The sequence below is a fragment of the Geotrypetes seraphini genome, chromosome 4 (genome assembly GCF_902459505.1).
Source record: "Geotrypetes seraphini chromosome 4, aGeoSer1.1, whole genome shotgun sequence".
Classification (NCBI taxonomy): Eukaryota; Metazoa; Chordata; class Amphibia; order Gymnophiona; family Dermophiidae; genus Geotrypetes; species Geotrypetes seraphini.
The window spans coordinates 43,211,417-43,230,597 of NC_047087.1; the positions used below are offsets into that span (position 1 = coordinate 43,211,417).

General features: G+C 40.6%; 1 protein-coding gene and 1 long non-coding RNA gene across 5 annotated transcripts in view; one reads left to right on the top strand and one right to left on the bottom strand.

Annotated features, from left to right (window-relative positions):
* LOC117359149 overlaps nt 1-1,643 on the bottom strand; it is an 83,615-nt gene extending 81,972 nt beyond the window's left edge. Inside the window, exon 1 of the long non-coding RNA XR_004539169.1 lies at nt 1,599-1,643. This is a non-coding gene — a long non-coding RNA (uncharacterized LOC117359149). The remainder of the gene's footprint in view (nt 1-1,598) is intronic.
* The window catches only part of TSHZ3 (teashirt zinc finger homeobox 3), a 289,699-nt gene that overhangs the window by 26,927 nt on the left and 243,591 nt on the right, over nt 1-19,181 (top strand). For 2 of the 4 annotated variants that reach the window (XM_033941406.1, XM_033941410.1), the window contains exons 1-2: nt 5-774; nt 1,432-2,016. Coding sequence is in view for 1 of the 4 variants with exons in the window: in XM_033941410.1 (XP_033797301.1) it covers nt 1,977-2,016 (40 nt within the window). In the remaining 3 variants the exon portion in view is untranslated. Of the gene's footprint in view, nt 1-4; nt 775-1,197; nt 2,017-19,181 lie in introns of those variants that run through there. The other 2 variants (XM_033941409.1, XM_033941408.1) reach the window with 2 other exon arrangements.

Below are 19,181 nucleotides of genomic sequence, written 5' to 3' on the forward strand. Positions count from 1 at the left end.
CTGTATTTAAGTAAGGTATTTGGAATTATCCCAAAACTTGCAGGATGGGGGCGAAATGAGAGTTTTGATCTTTCCGTAAACGTGACATCATTCTTTTTGTCCCCCTGCGAACTAAAAAAAAAAAAAAAAAAAAAAAGGGGGAAAAATTGGTACGGGTGTGTGCTACACTTCTTTAAAGTAAAGAAGGCACTTGGGATTAAGAAGATCGCCTCTGATTTGCTGTGTCTTTTTATTTAATATCTATCAGCTACACAAAGAAAAGAAAAAAAATGCAATTGGCAGCCAGGAAGGTGTTTGGCAATAGCTTCTGATCCATGTTCATAAAGCACTTGAAACACTGTTAGAGTCCATCCCCTCTTTCTGATGTTACATTACTGCAGCCAGGAGTACATAATCAAACCCACATTGCATCGATTCGCCGTTGCTAATCCAAGGTTTCTCAAATGAACTTGGACAAAAAAGTGATCTCCAGGAGAGAAAAAAACCCCAACAAAAACATTCAGCGTCTTTTATGCCACCAGATTTACTGTTTCCTATTTGTAGAATCTTTCCTCATCATTGCAATAACCATCAATAATTACGAATAAAAGCAAACTAAGAAGCTCTCTTTCTTCCCTCCCCAATTGTCTTCCACTTTTGTAAAGTGGCGTTTTGGGTTGGCGTCAGCAAGCAAAGAGTGCGGTTTAATCTCGTGTTGACCTGTATGATGTGCAAGGGGTGAGCCTCCCCCCCCCCCTAAAAGCAAAGATTTCCCCGGGAATCATTCTACGGGTTGTAAGTATGCTTTGCATTGCAGTTCACCTACGCATAACAATAAGACCTCGAATAACCCATTAGCACCGCGATGATGTTTGTATTTTGTTTTCAGTGAGCAAAAAACAGAAATAATTTGCTCTTTAAAAAAAAAAATAATTTCTGGGAGCCGTATGCAGTTTTGTTTTGTTTCTTTAAGCTGTCACCCTGGAAGAATTATGAATGCTTTTTTTTTTTTTTTTTTTTTTTTTGCACGAATAGTACAGATTAAAAAAAAAAATTGCATAAAAATGCGTGTGACATGAGTTTACATGTGTAAGCGTAAATGAACGGGGAGCACGGCATTTGGCCTGGGGTTAGCTGTAAAATGCAGGTACAAGGGACAGGGGGCGGGGGCGAGGTCTCCCGCAGTCCTTAACCCCATTTGGGAACACGTGATCCGTGAAAGAGTTAAACTGCTAGAGATAACTCGTGTGTGTGAGAGAGAGAATGATCGGTGAGTTGAGGGGGGGATTGTCCCTCGAATCATGTGTGCGCGTGTGTAGTAAACTCCACGAAAGAGTTAAGGTGAGAGAGTCCCTCGTGCGCGCGTCTGTGTATGTCAGATTGAGAGACAGCGAGCTTTGCCCCTCTTTGCAGACTACTTTGAGTGACGCGATCATCTCGTTTTCTTTTAAGCTTGCCTGTTGCAGCTCCGGCCCCGACAGGAGAAGAGTGAGGATCGCACGACCGAAGCTTTTACTCCAATCCTCTTGATGCCGTGACATCCAAGTAGGGGAAATCCACTCTCCCCACCTCCTTGCTCCTGCTGCACCTCCTCCTCGGATACACACACACACACTTACATACACCTCTCCGGCTCCTCACGCCCCTCCTCCACCTTCCGCTTCTTCGGCGGGGGCGAACGTTTTCTTTATTTTCTTTTCGCGTGTTACAAACTTCCGATCTGCTACTGCCGGAGGGGTGTATAGTGTGCTTGCGCGTGTGTGGTGCCTCCTAACGTTTCTGCTGCAGTACATGAGAAGGAAAAAAAAAAAAAAAAAAAGCAGCCCCGGCCAGCCGAGAACTGGAGCAGCCCAGAGGACCTCCGAGGCTAAAATAAACTCTCTCGAAAGCGGAAGAAAAATAATAAGAGAAGAAAAGAATCCGCAGACACACGCGCACAGGCGCGCTCGCATATTCAGCCGCAGGCGAGAAAGGGAGCGAGACCCAGCCCTCGCAGCATGCCGAGAAGGAAGCAGCAGGCGCCTAGGCGCGCAGCAGGTACGAGAGCCTTCCCGTTTCTGTGCTCATTTACTGTATGTGTTTTAGTTTCAAATGTACGAATGTACGCACATTTTCCATTTGATCTTTATTACAGATTTGGAATCTTTTCATCTCCCCCCCCCCCGCCATGCTCTTGTAGAACATTACAATAGTTTTATTTCCCCCCCCCCTTCCCTCCCTCAACACCTCTCCCCCAAACTGGACAATATTTTCTTACGTAGTATCTTAACTGCTTTGATTTATTCTTTGGGTTTCTTTTTTTTTTTTTTTAAATGTCACATTTTGGAGGGAGTTGTTTGTTGGAAGGAGGCAGGGCAGTGGATGGGATACAGCTGGGATTAGCAGCAGATTGGAAGGTGAAACCCCCCCAAAAAGTTCAGTGACGGAGCCTGCGAGGATTTGCATGCATTTTTTTTACAAGCGGGCACGGATACTGTGCCTACCATGGTTACTTTAGTGAAATCTTGCAAGCTTGTGGATTTTTTTGTTTAATTTTGAATCCGAGCTGGAGAGAGACAAAAGATTAAAAGACCTGTATGCATGCTATCAGCTATCGAGATTTTTATTTGCCCCTTTTTTGTTCTTAATGTTTTTGGAACGTTCTTGCAGGCCCTCTTTTGGGACGAATTTCTGTTAGAAATGTCAGCTATCGCTAGTTTAGAACTACTTTTTTTTCTGGAAAAAATCCCAAGTATAATTTTAAAATAATCGTCATTCCAAGCCCTGTAGAATGGACAAGGTTTTTATGGACTATTGCCATCCTTGGTTTGATGGCTGATTGATTGTCTGTCATCTGGCTGCCTTTGATCTATTCATTCCCGATAAACATCAATAAATCACTTGCCATGGCAACACAGGGCTTAGTGACGTCACAATGCCCTGTCAGTTCTCTGCCAGCAGACAGTAACTTCAGGTAGATCTGACCGATTGTTTTGAGATAAATACCTCTGATTATATTTTTGATATGCACTGATGTTAGGGAGGCCTGTAATGCTAAGGCAAAGTATTTGTGGAACTTGCCCAAGCATAATAAAAGTCCCCAGGATGCCAGTATACTGCTTTTCAGATGTGATTGCTGTACCGATATGTGGGCCAGCGTAATAGCTAGAGTCATGGTGAAAAGTAATAATGTAAGACTTAAATTTCAGTATATCAACCCCCTAAAATGTCTTACCATCAGTCATGCCTTCACTTAAGAAGTTTTGTGTTGGGCACTGTATATGTAAAGCAGGTTTTCCCATTATGGATGTGTTACTGCCCCAAAACAATGAGCGTGACCTGAAACCAAAACCAGCAACCAGACAGTTTTTTTCATCCTTGAAAACTGATTCATATGTTTAAATAGGGGAAATTGTGCTAATAATTGTTGAATAGTCTATCACATAATGGAATAATCAGGGTTTTCATTGTCTTTCCTAAATTGTGAATGAAAACCTGACGGAGTGGAAATGTGGGTATAGCATATCCCAGGAAACCAGGGGCTTGATTTTCTTTTGGAGTTAAAAAGTTTGTCTTTGCAAGATAAATGTAGACGAGCACAAGCCCATTGTGAATATAAGTAGCAGTGTGAAAAAAAAAAAAAAAAAACCCCAACAAAACAAAACACTTTTGGGTGAACAATATAGATCCTTCAAAAAGCTGGCCCGTGGAGTGCTGTTATTTTGGACTCCATTCAAATGCTTTCTTCTGCTCAACACAACATTCTTCAGGCCTTCCAGTAGACAGTGGACCACTCTAGGGCACCTCCTATAATTCATACAGCCACTGTACAGTTTCCTTCTCAGTATGACAAAAAAGTGTGCTTGTATTCTCTCTCTCTCTCTCTCTCTCTCTTTGGCCTAATGAAAAATGCTAACTATTGAATGACTCTGTGATTTCATTTACCCGTATTTCTAGTTGCGTTCCCTTCCTTGTGTTGCAAATGTCTGACACTGTTCTCACAGCTCTGAAGGCAGACAAGAGAAATGGTAGATTAGTTAAGAAATATTCATTACAAAAACAAAACTCGGCTGCAGGACTAATAGGGGATGGAAGAATGGTTTTGCTCTATCAAAATGACCCGTCAAAACAACTTTGTTTCATGTTTGATTTAATTGTCGTTCTTCTGACAGGCACATTCATCAATAGCTTAATGGTCAATCAGATGTTGGCAGAGTGAGTGCTTTCATTCTTCCCCGTACACCGACTTTGGCTTCACTTTATCAAAATGCCGTGGCTTAATGGATAAGGGGGGATGTAGAATGACTGAATGTCTACTTATTTAAGAAAAGTGAAAAAAAAAAAAAAAGAGAGAAGAAAAGATCATTTATACTGTTGATAGGTACTTGGAGACAAATAAGTGAAGCTGTGTGAGAGTTTTGTGCATGTGTGTCTGAGGCCTAGGTGACTTCTAATTTTTCTTCTTCATTTTTAGCCCCCACAGCTGCGAGTTATAAGGTTCATGACTGCTTTTGTGGCATACTGTGAGTGATGACAAATTGATTGCTTTGTAGTGATGGAAGTAGCAAAAAAAAAAAAAAAAGAAAGAAAGAAAAGAAGATAGATGTCTACTGATTGGTAACTCTGGAAATCCAGTCCTCAGCAACCTTGAGAATGCTTGAGCAAAAAAAAAAAATTCCCTCCAAACTGAAAGGTCCGCTCAGCCGTAAAAAAAGAAAAGTTGTTTTGCCAGCTTCATTAGTGTTCACCTAATTAGCTGTAAACCTGATGGATTCCTGACAGCTTTAATGATTGGAGATGACAAGCTCCACATAGTGTCATCCAGCAGAATTAGGTTTGCAGCTAGTTTGATGTAATCAAGTTGATATTACACAGTCCTGGTTGCCTTTAGTTGTGCATTAACTCAATTTTCTGCTGCAGGTGACAAATGGGCTTTGGTACCTGGATAATCATGTCATTGGAGTTAGGGCCCTCTTAATGGGCTTGCAGTAGAATAACAAGAAAGAACTCTGGGCTGCCCAGAGCTGGCAGACATAACAGACAGGTGTGCACATTCTTCATGTTAAGGCCAGGCTGCAAAAAAAAAAAAAAAAAAAAAAGAGGCTACAATTCTCTGGGAATCTAAAATGCATGCATGTAAGAAATAAAGGACCACTTTAGCTTGCCTACTTTAAGGCCGCACAAATATGAACATCACAGATCCATCTGGCAAGAGAAAAAAAGGGTGAAGGAGGCCAGAATTGCAGGTGCTCTGCTAACCAAATCTCTTTCGTGATGAGGAAAGAACCGCCCACTCAAGGAAAGGTGCAATATTTGGGAAAGCTATGGTGTACAATGTTGAGCTGATGAAAACTAGAATTATACCTCATCTTAATTATTGTTTTCACTGTCTCCTTTTATTTTCAATAGATATCTCTTTCAAGTTTGTTTTTTTTTCCCCTCTTTGCAGTCAGCCATGAACCTAGAAATGCCCATACCTTCCTCTAGGTCATTTAAGGCGGCCTCTATTTTGAAAGAGCCATTATAATTTGCTCATCTTCACAGGAAAGGCTAGAGGCTAGTCTGACTTGTTTTAGATCCTTTTTTTAGTTGTTGAACATCCATTTTAATTTATGTGAAAGATGCTTTCCATTAGCATAAAGAGCCGGGGTAGGCTGTGCTTTTTATGTGCTCTAAAACGTTCTGAAACTAATAGTGGTGAATAAAAGTAAGGTGGAGAGAAAAAGTATGTGGATAATATTTCATTGACAGCGTGTGCTCTTGGGGTTGAGATACTGTGATTGAAATACAGATAAAGAAGCATGGATGGTGAATTATATATATATGTTGCTAAGGACATTGAAAAACAATAAGCCCTGTAAATGCAGTGAGAGAGGATACCTACAACATGAAGGTACTTGCAGTGTCAGCCATTGGTACATTATTTGCCTGCAATCCTGCCACACATTTCTTTGTTGGACAGCGATTCTCCCTAGCAGCAAGCTGACAAAATGATTAGTTATGGCTGTCCTTTGCTTCTTCTTTTTTTTTCTCCCCTGCAAAGAGTAAGGAACAATGCATAAAGAAAAGAAAAAAAAAAAAAATGAAGACCATAAATGTAAGAAGGCCTAGAAGGTTCTACTCAATCGTGGGCTGGAAAAAGAATTTTCTAGAATCAGTTGCCTGTGCTCCCATTAACCTGACAACTGTCAATTAGTGCTTCAGTGATCTCCTGGGTCACAGTTTATCGCTTGCCGTAGATGTCATATTGCTGCTTTTTTTTTTTTTGCCTTGAGCACTATCTTGAACAAAAGTGAAACAGTCAATAACTGAAGTATCAGCACTTATTTCTTAAATTGGCTCTCAAGTTTGAGTTCTCTCTCTCTCTCTTTCTTTTACTTAAGATTGTTTTGTAAAGTGATAAGAATAAATTGAGATTGCTGCAGGGTGGTGGGGAGAGGCTAGGCTGGAAGAGGGTGCACGTTAGCTGGATAGGAGTGGTTTCTAGCTAGGCAGTGCTTTAGAATTAGTGCAAATTGGTGCAAGGGAAAAAAAAAATCACTTCCTGGAGGAAGCAAATTGCACATCCTAACATGCACACGCAACTCTCGGTGCTTTGGTTGTACATCTGAAAAGGACATGGTGAATAAACCCAGTCACTGTAGAGGAAACTACATTGTAATTAGGTCTTTCATTTATGGTATATAGCAATAAATAAACTTCTGGCATGCCCAAATATTTCAAAACTCACCCAAATGCAGCTTGGAATTTTAGGTGGCATTGCCCCCCCTTCCCCCTTCTATTTACCTCATTTCTATATCATTCTTAAGCTATGCTGTAGTTTATAGATCTATATCCAAAGATCTACATCTTTAGATATTTATCTTCCTTTATCTATATCTATCTATATTATACTGAACAACTGCAGAATTCACCAGACTGTAGCCGCACATATAGTGCAAAATCCCTTGAGAGTCTTTTGCTTCACATATTAGCCCAGGTGTTCAGTACAGGAATGCTTTCTCTGATTTTGTCACCTCTCCTCCCTGGCTACTTCTGCCTGCTTCAATTGTGGATTGTCTCTTTGAAGTTAAAACTGAATGCATTATATTGCATTTAGCAACAATGATGCAGACGAGGAATGCAGGGGAGAAAATGGGCAGCTGTAATTAGGCTGAAAAGACAGGTCTTCTTTGACACTTGTATAAAATAGTCATATAATAAGATAAGATGACAATTTTATGAAAGGTTGATAAAGTGTCCTGGTACATGCATTTAAATGTCTACATATCGGGGGATTTTTTTTCCCCCACCTAGATAGATTAATTCTAGTTTCCAGCATTTTCGGTTGAGCAAAGTATGTTAATTAAAAAATAATAATCCAGTGAACCAGTGAGTGTACTGTTTTTGTTACTGGCCTTCCCCAGCTTTGAGAATGAAGCCATAGCGACTCATCATTTTTATTTAATTCCAGCATTCAACAAATAAAGATTGCAACAGAATCTAAGTTCGAAGGAGTGGAATCATCACTCCTGAATAGAATGTAATTTCTGGGGTGTAAAAATGCAGAATACCAAACTCATTGAAATTATTTGCCTTGTACACCTTGAAAAGAAAAAGTCAGATTCCAGTTAAGACCAAAATATGCCACCTACATTTTTAGAACTGCATCTGCTAAGTTTTTTTGATTTTGGGATCTTGTTTTTGCAAAAGCACTCCCCCCCCCCCCTGCCTAGCAGACTTAAGGATAGCCCTTTTGCTTTCCTGTGTGTGATATTTAAATATTCCAGTTGAGAGCTTTCATAATATATAATCTCGGTATACAGTTAATGGAAGATGGTGGTTCAAAGGCCATTCTCAGCAGTAGGTCACATTACCTGGGAGATCCTTTTGCCATTCTGTTTGCTCATATATGGAAAGTATGACTCTGGAAGAGCAATTTAACTTTCTGTGTTTGTGCTTAATTATAAGTTATTAATTTGTACTGTCAGGACACATGTTATTAATTATGACAGTCATTGCTTCACCCAGAACAGCTGTTTGGGAATCAGGGAACTAGGGTGTGCGAACTCAGTTAGTCTTTTGATGCAGGAGTTTGAATAAATAAAGAATTAGGCTTTTCTTAGCCACATCACTGCTAAGGTTTCCTCCTTCCTACGGAAGAGCAAAGGAAGCTATACGGTTAGGTGATGTTTTATTGAACTGCACCAGACGGTAGCTGTCATAGCTTTAAAGTAGAAATGCAGTTTTTATTTTCAGATAATCTAGATTGCTCAAGATTTGCCTAGCACTTTTTTGCAGTTAACAATACATACCTTAAGGTAGGGAAGTCAGAAGGGCATGCAAATAAGTTGATGTAGCACACGGAAGTCATATCATCCTGAGTGCCACAACGAGCATCTAATACAAATTAACACACTTGAAGAAAAAAAAAAATCATCACTTTTTTGAAAAGACAGATGTGAGCCCCAGTTTCTTCTCACCATCCCCCCCAATTCCAGTTCATGTGTTCAGTTAAGCATTCTGGTTTGGCTTCGTCTGCAATCTCTGCAGAATGCATGTTGCCTATAATAGGCTAGTTTTGATGAACAATCCGATGTACATGTGGGGTTGAATTTAAATTAATATTAATGAAGCTTTGAGTGAATTTCGTTTGCATATGTAAAGGCCTGTAACCCTCTCACCCATTGACTCCTACTGTTATTTATGAACTTGTTTGCAGGGAAGATTTGCAGGATTTTATTAAATGAAAAAAAAAAAAAAGCAGTGTGCTTAACTCGATTGTTTGTGCCAGTACTGTGTTAAAAAACAGCGTGCAGTCATTATTTTAAAAAAAGAAAATACCTATCGGTGTGCGTAAAAGCGTATCAAGTCTGATTAGCTTTGTTTCTCAAATTTTGACTTCAGTTTTCAATTTAGGCCTAGTGAACAATCTAGCAACAATATTTAATACAATCAAGATGTTTCCTCCCTTGCAAGCATTTGCCTTACCTCTAATGTGTTATAAATCCAGGAAGGGTTGGATGTTCTATAATTAATTCTGTTAGATGTAATTGCTATAATCACTTTGAGGATACACAATAAAGGTAATATGCTAAGCATGGAATGAAATATAAACACCTTATTGTAAGACTCTAAACGAGGTGGTTTTTTTGTATTGGTTTGTGAAATGTTGTTTGGGGATAAGTGTTTGGTCCTTATTTGGCTGCAGACCTTTATTATTGGAATTGAATCGGTTGGAACTGAGACCCTTTGCTTATCGCTTGAATACACTGGCTTCTTAGGTCCATCAGCAAACTCGCTTTTTGAATGTGTAGCTTGTGAGCTGCTAGCTGTTGTATTATACTGAAAGGTAGTCTGCGCAAGGTAACAACATATTTGTGAACTTCCTCTTAACAGCACATGCATATGGAAATTATCCTAAACATATGATGGTCCAGATGCGACTGGAGATAGGTTGGCATAGGTGAGAGTTCTGAGCGAGGGAGAAGATGTAGATGGTAATACAATAGACTCTCAGTTAATCGGCACCCTTGGAGATTGGTAGATGCTAGATAAATATAGTTTCTGGTTGCTTGAGAGTTACTATTACAAATAAGCCTAACTAATACTATACCCCATACTATGTCATACCATAAACTGTTCCAGACAAACTACCAGACATGTGGTAGGCAAAGCATGGACGTACTCAGGCGTGCCATGCCAGGTTTACACTTAAATTTCCGCTAGAAATTGATTTTATTTTCATTTTTATTTAAAGTATTGCAGTATTTCTTTGATTATTTTTTGGGGGTTGTTGGTTGCATGAGTTCCGGTTAACAGAGAGTCTACTGTATTGCAGTCTGGTTTGTTTGCTTGTTTCTTATATTTATTTTTGAGGATTTACTGCCTTTTTGAAGAAACACAAGTACTGTACTAACTCATCCCCAGTCCTCAAATGTGAGAACATGGACTTGAGTGAAGTATCAGACTAGGGTCCTCTCTGTGGCGTAGAGCCATGGAATGGTTAATGCTTCGGCTTCTAATAACAAAGGGTTGGGTTCAGGAAATGGTGCCCAAATATGGGAACTGAAAAAAAAAAATCTGCACCAATTACTGTTTGTAAAGTGCACTCGGGGATAAGCATTCTTATAGAATAACAGGTGCTGAATTTTGTGCCCAAAGAACTTACACCAGCGGAAACCTGGTGTATATCCTGGTATGCAAGTTGGGTGTGCGTTCCTGGTATTCTATAAAATTGCACAATTTTCCGGAACATTCCTTACCCAGCTATGCCCCTCCCATTACCATGTCCCACTTTGCAGGTACACATAAATACACGTGGAGAGGTATTTTCAATAAGATGTCCAAGTCCATCGTTGGACGTTCCTTGCAAGATATCCAAAATCGAGGGTGGGGCTGGGGGATGGAGAAACAGCCATTTTCGAAACCAGCAAAACTGCTAGATATCTATTTTTTCCCCAAAAATCGCCTATTTAGATGTCTTAGCTGTCGGGATATCCAACCTTAGGATGTTTAACTTTTTTGACCATTTTCAACCAAAACACGTCCAAGTTCAAAATGTCCAAATCCAGACCATTTGGACATAGGAGGGGACAGCATCCTAATGGACTGGCCACACAGACATGCCAACAGAGCAGTGGGGCACCTTAGAGGGTACTGCTGCAAACTTCTCATAAAGGGTGCCAGATGTACATGTCACTATAACCCGCTTATAATTTTTGTGAGCCCTCCAAAACTCCCCCAAAACCTGCTATACCCACCTGTCTCCCATCCCAAATAACCCTTATGACTTCAGGTGGCACCTATATGGCAGTAGGGTTTTAGTGGCCTCACACATTCCACCATAAATGTAGTGCTGGGCTTGGGTCCTCCTTTCTATGGTTCACTATCCCACCCACCAGGCTACTTAAGACATCTATGTGCTGCTCCTCTTGACTTTCCCATACCAGGTGCTGCTGTTCTTGAGACAGGCATGTACTGTTTCATTCAGACCTTTGTGGGATGGGAGGGGGGTCAGTGATCATTGGGGGAGTGTGTGTGTGGGGGGTCATTGCTTAATCCCTCCAGTGGTCAGTTTGGATACCTTTTATGGCACTTAGATGCTTTTTAAACAGCTTTAGCTCTGGACATCTTAAGTTTTGTTCTGGATGTCTTGGTAAATGTTTGATTATTGCCGTAAGATGCCAACGTGCTAAGCCCGCCTATAAAATGCTTGCAACATGCCCCCCTCAAACTTTGGACGTATAGTGGCTAAGAAGCTTAGTAAGACATCCAGAAAGTCGGGTTTCAAAAATTAGCACTTGGACATTTTGGCAAGAAAAACGTATAAGTTCTGATTTTATCTCCTTTTTTGGGGCATCTTAGTGTTTCAAAAACACCCTGGTTAGACAGTGTCCTATAACTGGGTGGGCTGATCTTCTGTTTCAATCCTGTTTCGGCACCTTGCACCTGTCAGAACGTGCCGAACACTGGGCGTCTAATTAGCATCTAACTTTAGACGCCATTTGCAGAATTCCCTAGAAAGTGTTTGAGTGTAGGACCTACTTTGACTAGAGCTTTACCTGTTCATCAAAATACTGAGCCGCCTTAGGTTGTCCAGATTGGCCACACAGTGTCCATACAGAAATCTTTTCTTTATGTTTACATAAAAAAATATTTAAATAGTGCAGTATGTATTCTTTGGGCAGATGGCAAGGAGGTTTTCATATAAGGTCTGTAAGCTGAACAAACACTCCTCCTCACTTAAATTTAGGCTATCTTGCTCTTTTGTTTTGGGAGAAAGAGAACAGGGTACTGTATTTGAACGTCCTTGGGGCAGGGCACTTTGCCTGCAGGGTTATTTTTTTTTTTTTTTCTCCACTAGGTCAAGTCTGTTACTAAAGGGTCATATCTCAGCAGGGGCCTCCGGGAGGCCTGGCGAGGTTGCTTAAGACTGGCAGCCATCAGTCATCCATCTGTGGCAGAGAGTCTGTTTTTGATGGCAGGGATGATAAAAGGCCTGGGAACTGGATAGGCCCTTGTAATCAGGCCCACTGCTGACATCCTTCTCAACTTTGACAGCTTCTTCCTTTTCTCTCTTCACCGCCAAGACTGTCTCAAATGATTTTTTTTTTTTTTCTATTCTTCTCTTGTTTCATGTACTTGATCAGTCTCAGATGCTGGGAATTATTTTTTTCTGGAGGGAGGGGGAGTGTTGCTTTTGGTTTGTGGGCTGGGCAGGTGTGAGAAGAAGTCTCTTTTTTTGGGTACTGTAGGCCTGTTGCTAATTAATGTTCCTCCATAAGATTCTGTCGGAGTTGAGTAATGTTTTTGATCTTTATGCCTGATAACTGCATACTTAATGAGATTTCAAAGCTGTGAGTGCAGCTCCCTACAATTATTGACAGATGCCTTTTCCTTGCCATTGGGTTCAGCTTCATAAATCGTCTCGCAGTAATGAGGTTGAGAAGTGCCACCCTGCCAGTGAGCTAATGAAAGGGGGAGGGGGGAGGGGAAGGAGCAGCTCATGCCTGTCTGACACATTTTTTTCTTTTAAAATGTACTATGCAGATGTCAAGCTGTGGGACAATTACTTCAAACAAGCTCCCCCCCCCCCCCTTTTTATTATTATTATTGTGGTGTATTTTTTTTTTTTTTGTGCAACTGGCTTTTACATCCAGTCAGTTCAGCCTTACAAAATGCCAAATAAAAGTAGAAATCTCAAATCCATTTTGGTGTTACTGTGGCTTGCTGCTACTGGATACCCCGATGGTTGCATGTGCTTTCTATTTTGTAGTTTCCAGTCAGTGGAGCAGTTTTTTGAAATCTGAAGGGCAGAGAGAGGATAAGAGCAGTCCTCGGGCTGCGTGTCGGCCTGCCCTTGCTGTGCACCCAAAACCTCGAAGATTTCATTTTCAGAGTTCTGAAACTAAATCCTGGTGGAGAATGGCTGCTCCATGCCAAACAGTCAATTTCCTTTTCAGGAGAGTCATATATCACTGACCCACCCTTCCCTCCTGACAGAATGACGTGTGTCATTTATCAACTGGGCCCTGCCAGACAATGAGGGAGGGAAAGGAGCAGAGTTTTATGCAGTGGTGTCTTTCCTTTTAGTACAGTGATGTTGAAAGAACAGCGCTGATTTAGAGAGCGAGCGAGCATACGCGAGTGTGTACTTGCATGTCTCTGTGCATGTAAGTGTGTGTGTTGGGGGAAGGTTTAGATTGGCAGAATGACTGAAGGGGTTATAGTCTTTCTTATTATCAGTTAAGTCCTCTACTCGACCTTATTTTTTTTTTTTTAACTTTTCTCAGTCTGGACAGACTGGCTGACAGATATCCGTCAAGCAGTACTAGCTTGCTAGGAGGCTGTGTAAATGAATCTGGGAGCTCCTGGTTTCACATGATTCAGACGTGCATTATTGAAGATGGATGTTGCTTAAAAAAGATTGATGATGGATATCGGGCTTATGGTGCCATTTATCATTTTGAATATTATTTAAACTTGCTGGGTATAGCTGTAACCTAAGATTTGGATGAGCTGGGACAGAATATAGGCTTAGATGTTCACAGTTTGATGGATGGCTTTGCCTTCCTCTTATTTGTTACTAGATACGGACTGGTTATTTAAAGAGTGCCTTACCGTTTTTCACAGGAATGTTCGACTATGGTTATTTCATTTCAGTAATGGTAAAAATGCTAGACAAACTCATGGTTGGTGAAATAATACAATCAATTCTTGCTCACATACAGTAGTACCCTATCATCACAGCATAAATAGCGTGGCATCTGACATGATGTAATACTACTTAACACCTACTACTTTTAAACTGCTGTAGGCACTTTTCAAAATAAACTGCCAGCGTAAGTCACTTTCTTCGACTGGATTGCTCTTGGTGCACCAAAGGACACGGAATGTAAATTTCATTTCATTTCACACTTACAGTACATATTGCTAATGACAAAATCTAAGCGATTCACAACATACATAGCATAAAATCAGACAAGACGCAATATTATACAAATATCCACAGCAGCAGATCGTACTGATAAACCTTAACCTATTTTATGTTAAAGAAATAATTACCTTTAACGGTTCCATACTTTCAACCGCTGCATCCTTCACTAGGTCGCCAAAGATTCCTTCAGTCTTCTCTGGTGTTTTTAAGAGTAATAACTGGACTTGGTATCTTTTTGCCAGATTTATCATACCTTGCACCATTCTGAGGCAAGTGATGTATCAGCTGGAAAATTTAAAGAAGCAATCCTGTGTTGGTCACGACCTGTACAGATTGGATGGAGTACGTGCATAAAGAATTAGCTCACATTTACGCAGCAAATACACACATGAATAACTAGCATACCAACATATATGTACATAAATACCAAAGATCTGTCTCATGCTATTCAGAAAATATTCAGGATGAGCAATTTTATATGTTTTTATAATATTGCTTGTTGTTTGATATTTTGGGTTTTATTTTGAATTGCGATTTTTGTATTTACTGTATCTTTTGGACCATAAGACGCACCCACCTGTAGAGGAGGAAAAGCCAAGAAAAAAAAAAATTTGGTTCAGAATTGTTTTCTTCTTGGTTTTTCCTCCTCTACATGTAGGTGCGTCTGGTGTGTCTGGTGCTGGGAAGCCTGAAGCCGCCAGCATGTCCCCCACCCCGGTACCTTTTTTAGTGGTGGTGGTCCTGGATGGCTGCCTTTGTCTTAGAAGAGCGACGCACAACTTAGGAGTGCGACCTTTGCATTTCCTGCCTGGTCCCGTGCTGTTCTGTGATTGGCTGCAGTCAGTAACTGCACAGAGCAGCACGGGACCAGGCAGGAAGTGCAAAGGTTGCGCTCCTGCATTGTGTGTCACTCTTCTAAGACAAAGGCAGCCGTCCATGAGACTGCGCTGGATCACCACCACTAAAAAAGGTACCCAGGGGGAGGGGGGCGTGGCAGCGCAGTGTATTTGGTCCATAAGACACACACCCCTTTTCACCCTTTTTTGGGGTGGAAAAAGTGTGTCTTATGGTCCGAAAAATATGGTGTTTTGGAACCCGCTTAGGTTATAGGCGGACTATAAGTTTTTTTAAAAATAAAATAAATAAAATAAAATGTGCATATCTATGTTAGAGTGTATTTTATAGACTAGTGTTCACATGGATGGCATGCCCAGTTATCAGGGGAGTTCTATAAATGGTGCTAAAAACTGCTTGTGGAAATTTTGAGCGTTCACCCAATTTGGACATGCAATTTAATTGAGTAACGAGCCCATTAGCGCCAATAATTGGGATTGAATAATCACTTATTGGTGTTAACTGGCAACAATTAGGATTTACACGGGCATCTTGTTAGGCACTATTCTACAAAGATGTGTGTGCAACCGTTCTAGTTCACAAATGAAAATGGGGTGTGGCCACGGGAGGGCCATGGGCAGGTCAAGGATGTTCACTAAAGTTGCGTGCAGTATTAGAGAATTCAGGGGATTCACCTCTAATTTAGGGGATTTACACCAGGTTTCAGCTGGTATAAATCTTCACACTCAAAAATTAGGCACGGATCCTAACACTAGGCACCATTCTATAAATGGCGCCCAACTTGGAGCGTTGTTTATAGAATAGTGCTCAATGCTCCCTAATTTTGTTCCCAAATTTGGGTGTCATTTGCTTAATTTAGTCCAATGTGTAAGTAGTACAGCTCTTTCTTTGCACTTGATATGCCACCACAAATTGGATGAAGAAAGGCACTACACTTCCCCCTCCAAATTCGTGGGAGAAAGGGGCGGAGCCAGCCCGCATATATGGAAAAATTGTGAATAACTTTAGGGTCGACTCTGACCCACCCCCACCTCCTTCCCGCCTTCTGGATCTCTCCACACCTTACCTGGTGGTCTAGCGGTGAAGTAGGGCAGCAGCAATCTTTCTACACTCCTGCCCCATGCAGAACCGTGAACAAAAAAAGCTGTCGTGAGTTCCTGTGGTCTCATGAGACCACAGGAACTCACGGCAGCCATTTTTGTTCACGGCTCTGCACGGGGCAGGAGCATAGGAAGATTGCTCCTGCCCCGCTTCATCGCTAGACCACCAGGTGAGATGTAGAGAGGTGCGGGAACGAGCAGGGGTGGGTCAGGGTTTAGAAACTTTCAAATAACCAAAGTCGCGAGTCCTAAACCCATATATTTGGAGGGAGAAGTGTACAAAGACTTTTTATAAGTTAAGTGTTTATTTTCAGAATCTGGGCACAAGCATTTACACCAGCTTAACGACCCATGCCTTAATGCATACTCATATATACTCGGTTCTCATAGTGTTCAATGAAGTATACTTTTCTTTATAGAACAATCTATGATTAGATGCCTTCTAGGCACTGAAATACAGGCTCCTTTTCTAGAACTGCCCTCAGTATTTACTTTTTGTTACGTTGAATGAGGTGCATAGTCAAGAATCTCAAAATCTATTGAACAAATGTTGAAGACATACCTTGTATTTGCACCTTCGCTGCTCCCCCATTGAAGAATTTCCCTGGTGTGTTTTTTGATTTTCAGCATTCTATTAAAATACATGGTTTTATCTGGGCTCATTTTTTCCATTATTATTTCATGCATGATATATAAAGAGTAGAGATTAAATTGTAAGTGAAGTCAATAAGAAATGGTAAGCTTTGAATTTCTCTCTCTATAAATATATGCTATGTGTGTGCGTTTGTGTAAAGCATTTGACTGATTGCAGCTCAGCCAGGAGTTATCTATTTATTTATTTATTTAATTCATTTTCTATCCCGTTGTCCCCAAATAGCTCAGAACCGGTTACAGGTTAAACATACATAATATACAGTTAACAGGTTACAATTTGCGCTGGATTTGCCATAATTTCAGTACAAGTTTTTATCCTAACTAGGGGGTCTAATACTAATATATATAATACAGTAAACCCTTGGTAAGTAACTTGGTTTACAAGTGTTTTGCAAGACAAGCAAAACATTTTATTAAATTTTAACTTGACATACAAGCAAGGTCTTGCAATACAAGTACATACAGTATACACACATCAAAACTAAGCCGATGGTTCTTCTCTCTGATGCTGCAGGAGTGTAGTGACTGTTCTAAATGAGCAAAGTCTTGCAATACAAGTGCATACAGCATACATGCGTCACATCATCACAACTGAGCCGATGGTTCTTCTCTCTCCGCCGCTGCAAGAGTGTAGTGCCTGTTCTAAACGAGAAAAGTCTTGCAATATGTACACACATCACAACTGAGCCGATGGTTCTTCTCTCTCCGACGCTGCAAGAGTGTAGTGCCTGTTCTAAACGAGAAAAGTCTTGCAATATGTACACACATCACAACTGAGCCGATGGTTCTTCTTTCTCTTACGCTGCAAGAGTGTAGTGACTGTTCTAAACGAGCAAAGTCTTGCAATACGAGTGCATACAGTATACACGCGTCACATCATCACAACTGAGCCGATGGTTCTTCTCTCTCCGACGCTGCAAGAGTGTAGTGCCTGTTCTAAACGAGAAAAGTCTTGCAATATGTACACACATCACAACTGAGCCGATGGTTCTTCTTTCTCTTACGCTGCAAGAGTGTAGTGACTGTTCTAAACGAGCAAAGTCTTGCAATACGAGTGCATACAGTATACACGCGTCACATCATCACAACTGAGCCGATGGTTCTTCTCTCTCTGATGCTACGGGAGTGTAATGACTGTTCAAAATGAGCGAGGTCTTGCCATACGAGTACGTATAGTATTTTATATTAAAGTTTTTGGGTTGTGGAACGAATCATCTGAGTTTCCATTATTTCTTATGGGGAAATTCGCTTTAATATACGAGTGCTTTGGATTACAAGCATGCTTCTGCTTCTGGAACAAATTATGCTCACAAACCAAGGTTTGACCGTATATGGTTTATCGATTACAATTTAACCATAGTTATCCTTACAGTGCAAGTTTTCCAATACAAGTTTTATCCTAATAGACACATGTAGACAGTTTACAGGTTGGATTTGCCATAGTTACAGTGCAAGATTTTACAATGCAAGTTTTCCTTACGTGAGACATACTGGGTTCTGGCACCAATATTTATTTCTTTGTTATAGGGGTAAGGTGACTATGTGCAAAGGACAGTCCCTCCCTCTATATTTTAGGTATGCATAAAAGCTTTTACTTTGTATGATTAAGATATCTTTCCTATTTATGACTGACGTTCCTTTCTGTTTTTGATTTTAGGGTATAGTCCGCTTTGACCTGTTTTTGGAAAAGTGGTATAGCAAACAGAAACATGTGTTTTTTTCAGCATTAATCTTTGAACTAGTTAATGCATTCAATGCTTTAAAACTGTTTCCTTTCTAATGAACTATTCCCCTGGCCTAAAACATGGCTGGTTGTGATTCAACAGCAGATCAAATAAAGAGTTCCTAATCTATCAACCTTATCTCCCACAATAAAAGTTACCTAAAATTACAATTTCTGATGTGTTGAAGATAATGCACTGTTTCTTATTCCTTTGACCCATTACTGGGGGAGTTTACTTTTGATTTTGCTATGCAGTTGTCAGGGAGGGGCGGTCAGATTTATACAGCTCATTAAAAACCCCTAACCTTGTTGCAAACTCTGAAAAGAACACCATTACCTGTAGTGTTTTCAGCAGAACAGAGGTAAAACTTTCCTTCTCCTCCTGCAACACTGAAGGTAATTAAAGTGCAAGCATCAATTTGCAAGAGCAGTTGTAAACACACCTTGATTCAAATGGCATCATGGCCGCCTTCCTGATTAGAAAAGTTTTCTATTAATAAGCACCAAGTCCATTTCAGGTGTAATTGCTGGGGAGCTTTGTGCACTTATAGGAAGAAACCTTGTTTTGTTTTGTGTTTTGTTCGCTTTATTCTGATCCCTTTTTTCAGTTTTATAGCCAGAGACATGATTTATTACAGCCATCCATCTTTGGGGCTCATCCATCACATCCTGGTTGCTAGGCACTCACGGCAGCAGCTGTTTGCTTTGAATCAGACAGAAAAGTTGTCAATCATCAAAGGCAGGTGAATAGCATTAGAAACACGCTATTGTCAGACGGAATAATTAATCAAAGAGAGAAAAGATAATTAAAAAGATATGACCCTTGCAAGTACTTGCTCTGGGTTGCCTGGAAAAAAGAAAAACTGCCTGGTCTTTTCTAGACACTTAAGCAGCTGAGGGCTGATAAAATATGCACTCTGCAGTGCTTAGTTTTTAATTAATTGAAAAAGGTTCAACATTCAAAGACGATGCT